The 7,171-nt window shown below is 52.8% G+C and overlaps 1 protein-coding gene across 1 annotated transcript in view; it reads right to left on the bottom strand.

Annotated features, from left to right (window-relative positions):
* Window positions 1-1,320: 1,320 nt before the first annotated feature.
* Window positions 1,321-7,171, bottom strand: part of UBE2Z (ubiquitin-conjugating enzyme E2Z) — a 7,815-nt gene continuing 1,964 nt past the window's right edge. The window contains exons 2-6 of the mRNA XM_010137172.1: window positions 6,868-7,055; window positions 4,937-5,048; window positions 4,231-4,343; window positions 3,623-3,713; window positions 1,321-1,840 (exon numbers count right to left, since the gene is read on the bottom strand). Of these exons, the coding sequence (XP_010135474.1) occupies window positions 1,670-1,840; window positions 3,623-3,713; window positions 4,231-4,343; window positions 4,937-5,048; window positions 6,868-7,055 (675 nt within the window). The 3' untranslated portion in view covers window positions 1,321-1,669. The remainder of the gene's footprint in view (window positions 1,841-3,622; window positions 3,714-4,230; window positions 4,344-4,936; window positions 5,049-6,867; window positions 7,056-7,171) is intronic.

Genomic DNA, 7,171 nt, shown 5'->3' with positions numbered 1-7,171 from the left:
GGGCAGACAGGGTTTAAGTCTAAATCAAGCCTATGACAGACCCCGGGGAGTTTGCTAAAGGTAAAAAAGGTTCCCGAGTTGTTAAACGGCACCTTAATGGTTCAGAAATGTTTCCACCTTTCTTTAGAGACTGAAACCAATTCCGTGACGCATGGGGCACGGCCGGGCTGTGCAGCGCGGCGGGGGGCTTCCGGCCCCTCTTCCTGCGCTGTTTTAGAACCAAGGTGACAGCGCTGGAAGTTCTCCCACCACCATCAGGAGTCTGAAACAGGGCTGAGTGGTGGGAAGGTGGTTAAGGAAATGGGGAGAGGGCCCAGGACAATGTGCAACTTCGTGCTCAGCTTTCTATCAAAGCTCCCATAATAGTAATAATAAAAAAAGTAGAATAAGCTCTTTACCGAGAAAACATTACACTGCTCCAATCGACCATCACCAGGCTTGTGCACCCGGAGAAACTGGGTCCTTCGCCTCCACCCGAGTTGCACCGAACACATCTCCAATGTAACGGCACTGGCAGCCAGCAGCCAGCTCCCAGAGAGGCCGCCCTTCCCTCACAGTAAAGAGCTGCTGTCGAAAACCTTCAGAGCTCTGAAGTGTTAAACTTCACTGGGCTAAGCTCACGCTCGGCCAAGTTTGGCAAAGGAATTTGTCAGGAAGGAGGCGTGTGCCCCTGAAGACCTCCACCCAGGAACAGAGGCTTCCGCGAGCACGTGGATCAATGGATCAAGGTGGCGGTGGGGAGTGAGGCGGGAGGAGAAGGGTGGAAAATCAGCCATTACAGGGAGAGGTGGAAAGCAGAGAGTACTGCAGTTAAGGAAACAGAACAGCTCTGTCCAGAGCAGCCAGAGTAAAGCATTGCTAGGATGCTAAATTCAAAACACCTTAAAAAAGTTACACAAACTAGGTTTATTTTTAAGTGCTTCCTCCACCTCTGACCAATGATGCTCTCACCCTCCCTCCCCAGCACACCAGGGTGAACACTCAAGTTCAGGATTCTGGCAGTTCCCACTTTTCATCCACCCCTTCACACCTGAAGTCTCAGTGGATAAAGTCACCCAGGGCTTGAGTAAAGCTTTCAGAAAGGAGCCCAGATTCCACCACTGCTCTTTATCTTTGGTCTGTCTAGAACAGTGTCTAGAAGAAAGACTTCGGGTAGATGGGCTCCGCAGAGCAGGAAGGCTCCATCTCTCCCAACCCGCACAAAAAGGTTTTGCCTGGACATACCCTGGACTCAAAGCGCTCCCACAGCTACAGCTCCACGTTCAGCACTGCCCCAGGGAAGGGCTCACTGTAGGAACAGAAAAGCTGTAAAGAGGATTTGCAGTCTGGATCTCATTCTTTAATCAAATGGAGAGAAAAAAAAAAAAAAACAAAACCCCCCAAAAAAATTCCAACCAGTGTAGGTGTTTCCAAAAGAGAACCTGATGCCACATGCTCTGGCTTTCTAGCACAGTAAGTACCTTTTAAGAGTAGCCTGTCACAAGCTTGGCTTTGTCTAGCGTGAAGTCTTCTCGGTCAGCGTTATCCCCCAGAGCACACGAGGAGGCAGAAGATAGCCCGCAGTTCGCTCCGCTCTGGCATTGGTTTGGTTGTCGAGTCTGTCGGGGGTTCTCTAGAGCGTGAAGACAGAACATCCCCACGGCTTGGCCTCTCCACTGGCAACGGAGCTCTAAGCTTTAGAGCAACCTTGAGTGTCTGTCTCTGTCTCGGAGGAGCTGCTCTCAGAGTCTATTTCTGTATTCTCCTGCTGGTGTTTCTCTTGCACCTTCTGCCGAATTCCTTGCAAACGCACTAATAGGGACTGATAGTCAAAGTGGCCTCGTTTTTCACCAAAAGGATCCTGGAAGAAAACCATCGATAAGCCCGTTAATGCAGACCATTGTCCTCCCAGCAAGAGGCAGAGAGCAGAAAGCTGCCCCACAGCTGGTCTTAAGGGTGAAGATCCATCTCATGATGGAGAGAAGCCCCGTAACTTCCCACTGTGTGGCAGAGGTTGAAGATTGGAGATAATTTCTGTTTGGAGACTCTTTACAAACCTGGGCAAACTTCAAAACCCAAGGAAAGGCCAAGCAGACACAGGTTAGATTTCCACCACCAGCCCTGAGGAAGTATTTCAAAGATTCAGTGCAGGGCTGCCCCAAGGAGGCAGGAAAAACATCACAAATGAAAGTCTCTAAAATCCAGAGGCCAAAGAACTGAGCACCCTTTCTGTTAGTGCTGCAGCCCCTGCCCAAGCGAAAGCGTCGCCAGCCTGATCCTACACCAAGGCTCCCAGCAGAAGAGACACGATTTGGAGACGATTTAACATTTACTGCTTTTATCCCCGTCCCAGGTCGAAGACACGTTGCCCGGGCTATGTAAGGGGGTGGTGGAGTTTACGCTGTCCTGTCTGATGGGAATCTTTGGTACAAGCCAACCTGTGGCCCTGGAGTTAAGCAGGCAGCACATCTGGCAAACACTCAAGTCATCCTGAGCCTGGAGTGCCCTCGTTTAAACACGGGGTAGTGAAGACAACAACCTCATCTCCCCAGCACATTGTGTTCACACGTCCTGCACTATCTACAAACGAAGAGAAAACCGGCCGTGGCAGCCCCTGCCTCTGGGAAGGCAGCACACCACGGTGACCTTCACAGAGCCTGAAGAAAGCGACTGAGCCCTGGCTCCTTGGAGAAAGAGGAGCCGCCCACAGCTGACAGTCCTCTGATGTCACCAAACTGCACCACCAAGCCTTCGGCTCAGGACTCTGCAGCTGGAAGTCAGGTACACACCTTCCTTATGGGAATTTCTCACTCCAAACATGAGCTCTCCAGCTTTGGAATGGTTTAGATTTATGAATGACACAGGCAGTGACAGGTGGTAGAAAAAAGGGCAGAGACACAAGATCATTAAATCAGCCACCTCCATCTTTTCTTAGCAGTGGAACGTCTCAGTGACTCAGACAAAAGGGGGCTGAGGGGGGAGGAAGACACGTCTGTTCCTATGCAAACAGCCTGGCAATCTAGACTTTAAAGTCTGCTTTCCCGCAGGAACAGGCTCCCTGTTCAACCTGTCTACAAGGGTCTGCTGTATTGTCACTGCTCCTCACCCCTTCCTCTCCCAGGGACTCCTGACTCAGCCACTTTCAATCTCACCTGACAGCACAAGGAGTGTCAGAGGAAAGTTCCCACCTGTACTGCGAGCAAAGAAATGCCAGAAAAAGCGAAAACTCTAGCAGTGATCCCACAGGAACAGGCAGCAGGGGAGTTCAGGTGCCACCCGCACTGGATAACCTGCACATGCCCTCCCTACCTAACACCAAATCCACAGGAAAGCAAATTGAACCGGTTCCACCGCTGAAAGAAGGCGCTTGCCTGGAGAGTGTCTCAGGTCCAGCACCCCGAGATCTAACAGCCTTGGAAATACTGCACGTGTGCTCCGAGCTGAGGGATGGCAGCGTTCTACCCACAGGAATGTTCTCAGGTCTCAGTTTCACGATTCAGTGTCGTGAAACTCTGAATGTTCAGTGTCGTGAAGCTCCAGACCGGCCCCATGTACCTCTAGGTGCTGCATGGTGCTGTTTGTCTCTAACCACACCCTTATCTAAGGCCGTGGGTCATCAGTGAGAGAACTGTCTGTCACCCACCTGCATTGTCTGTCCTTGGAGATAAAGCCTCTCTTTACACACCCCTTCATAGAAGTCGTAGTATTCCATGAAGGATTTCTCCATTACGCCCCTGAACGCAAGGAGAGAGCAAACAGTCAGCACAACCCCCAGCGTTACAACGGTCACATCACCCAGGGTCACCCCATCCCACTGAACTCCAGTTCATGGACACCCACACAGGGTGTCCCAGATGACTGACAGGGCACAGCGAGGCAGGACTCAGTGAACGACCGCAGCACCGCTGCAGCCAAAGAGATTCCACACGTGCTTCCACACCAGTTGCGCTCCCCTCCCTCCGAGAGGGTTTTCCTCCCCAGCAAACAAGGCACACCTCTTCTCAGACAGAAGCCAGAGGATGCCCCCAGTGTGCCTGTTAACGGGGCCTTTGTCAGCGCAGGGCTCCTGCGCACAGGCAGATGCAGCCACCCGCTTCAGGAGAAAGAAAACGACTCTTTGCTGGACCAGGCAGAGTCAAAGACTTGCTCTTCCCTGCAGCAACTCGCAAGATGTCAGGAACAGCAGCCAGAAGTTCATCCTGCTTCCCCACACCCACTTTCTTATGCTCCCCCCGCGCCTTTTCCCCATACCGTAAGGGCTCGGGACAGGGACACTTCCCTTCCAGCATGTCACACACCGCTACGCGGATGGTCTCATGCCGAATGCACTCGTTATAGTTCTTGCTGTCCCCGGGGTGTCTCTCCTGGAAACAGAATTTGGGCCAGTGAGTCCACACGGCTGCAATGGCTCTTCGTCAGTCCCTCCTGGGCCCAGTGAATTTCACTGGTGCATGAACCCACTACGGCTTTGTCTGCTCTGTGTACACCGAGGTAATTTACACTGCAAATGAAAAGCTGGCAAGACTTCACGCGTCTCCAGAGCCCCGGACTCACGCAGCCGTGGAGGTGGGTCAACCAGTAAAGTTAGCACAGAAACGTGCCCCTCTGAGAGGCTGGAGAGCAGGAAAACCTGAGCAGTTTGGTTCCTGCGTGACAGTACGTCCCAAGGAAGTCATTCCAGGAGTGATGCAGCAGAGAAATGAAAAGCCCCACCTCCCCAGCAACTTCTTGAATCTCTCCTGTTGTTACCTTACACATATGTGAATTAGGCAGCCTCTGGTTCAGAGCCGGCCCGTAACTCCCCCTTGAGCTCTGACTAGAGGCAGAGCAAGCTGGGAAAGAGCCAAGCGACATAACCTACTTCTGTCTCCCTTTCCAGAATGGGATTTGCCACCAAGGTGTGGAGGGGAGAGACAAATAGCTGCAGAACCCGAGATGCTCCACCTCACGCTCTCACCTGCTCAAAGCCGGGTTCATTGTGATAGGGGTTCTCAGTCATCAGAGACTGGATGGAGATGAGGACTGAAGAGATACTCTGTGCTGGGCTCCATGCAGGCCCGGTCCAAGTGCTGAGGCATCAAAACAGAAAAGCGTCAATTAACAACGCAGGACTGGCTCAGCCAGCACCACCCCTCCACCTACCGCAGGGCAGAAAGCTGGGGAAGGCACTTCTAGACCTGACAGAAACGCAGCAGGAAAAGAAAGAGCTGCTACAGATGCAGAAAGCGCTGGGCACTGAGAGTTTTCAGGGTCCAAGTAGTTGATTTTCTCAATCAAGTGAGTACTGGCAAACCTCAGCCCACTGCTAATACACTCAGGGCATCAGCCATCGGCTGAGGAAAAGGAACATTTCTGAGTGTTTTACAGGGAGCTTAAAACCGTGGCACTGTCTCGCAGCAGCCTGGAACTATACGAGCTGCCAGCACTACCCTAAGTCCAAAGCAACAGCCAGAGGAGCCGAGATCTGATTTTGAAGGCTCAGACAAGACCACCGCTTGTGCGCTCTGGGGTGCAGACACCCCGCACAAGGACTGCCACCACGAGCACCAACGGACACTCTGCTATAGCAATACGGTGCCGGTTTATACTCACAGCAAAAGCCTTTGCACCGACCAGCATTAGCAGAAAAAGCTGCTCTGCTGCTTGCCCTTAATATCCTCGCTCCAGAAGCAGCCCTGTCTCCCTGAGAGCTGAGCAAGGATGTGCTGACCCACATAGGCTCTTCCAAAATCCTCTCGCAGCTCCCTCTGCGATTCCCGTTCCTGCTATGGCCGAGGCTCTTTGTTCACCCTTCAATGCTTCAGCTTCCACGTTCAGGCCCAAGTAACGGGGCAGCTTGAGTGGGAGCTGCTGGGCACTCAGCCCCCCGAGACACGGAGGTGCCCAGCACGTCTCAGTGCTCTGCAGCTGCTGGTGTCCAGCTCGCTGGATCAGGGATTCACCCCTCTGCTGAGGAAGGGCTTCTCAGCACAATGCATCTCTCTGCCAGCCCTGGACCAGTATCTATCAGCTACTTGGACCAGTAAGTGGCCCACACAGAGCACAGCACCCCAGCAAAGGCAGCTGAATAACCCCATCGGTGCTCAGTCTCCTGCTTGGTTGATCAAATCCCGACAGCAGTTCGAGACATCGCTGCCCCTTCCTCGCCTGGTTGCTGCAGAAGGAACCGTGGTACCAACACCCCACCGGTGTGGGTAAAAAGGCAAAAGCCTTTCTTTACCAGCAACAGTCACAGCTGGGGTTGGGAATGTCACACCACGGCCAGGGTTCCTCTGGCAGAGCTGTTCAATCAACCAGGACTTTCCCATGTCTCAAAATCCAGCCAGTGAAGAACAAGCGCTTGCAGCAGTGGAGCTTGTTTGAACAGGCAGCACGGGAGCAGCGCTTGGAAATCACAACCGCTCACCCCACGTACTACAGGGAGGTGGAAGCTCAGAGCAGTCAAATTGCTCTCAAGGAAGTTCTTAGTGGCTTTTAATTTTATTTATTTATTTTTTAAACCCACACGGAGAGAGGAAATTAAAACCACAAACCCCTTCGTTCAAACACCATTAAGGACCAGGCTGAAAGCGGAAGGAACGCAGCACCGGGCCCGAGGCTTTGCGAGGGGAAGCAGGAGGAAGGTGGCAGCATCCACTCAACCTCATGCTTCCCCTGCTCCCTTCTCAGGTGCTTTTAAAGACAAGTGAGACTCTTATTGCAGGGAAGAAATTTGTGCTGCTTTATGACTCTGATTCTGCACACGACTTCACCAAAGCGTAAAGGCGCATCCGAGCACACCTCTGGGGCAAGGTCAGGGCATGAAGCACTCAGAAGGATGCGTGAGGCAGAACTCGGCCTGCGGCCACCTCCTGGTTCCCCACCAAAAGAGCCAAAGTCTCCTCTTACCCCAGAATACTCAGGCAGACTTTCCCATTGCGGTAGAAGTTGGGGTTAAACCTCACTGTGTTATTTCCCGTTGTCATCAGTTTGACCCGTGGTGGGTGGATGGGATAATCTGGAGGACAGCGAAACAGGAACAAGAAGAAACCCCCTTCATAAGGCGTGTCAAATGGGCCTGTGATCAATGCATGAATCTGGAAAACAAAAGCCCGTCTTGCGCACCACTTCAAAACCGTGCAGCACCCTCCACACCCTCAGCAGCGACGGCCACGAACCTCCACCCCGGCCGCAGCACGCAGGCTCCCCCGAG

This window comes from Buceros rhinoceros, unplaced genomic scaffold (assembly GCF_000710305.1).
Source record: "Buceros rhinoceros silvestris isolate BGI_N320 unplaced genomic scaffold, ASM71030v1 scaffold15235, whole genome shotgun sequence".
NCBI lineage: Eukaryota > Metazoa > Chordata > Aves > Bucerotiformes > Bucerotidae > Buceros > Buceros rhinoceros.
The sequence above is the reverse complement of the archived record's forward strand: the minus strand, read 5'-3'. Positions and strand labels throughout refer to the sequence as shown.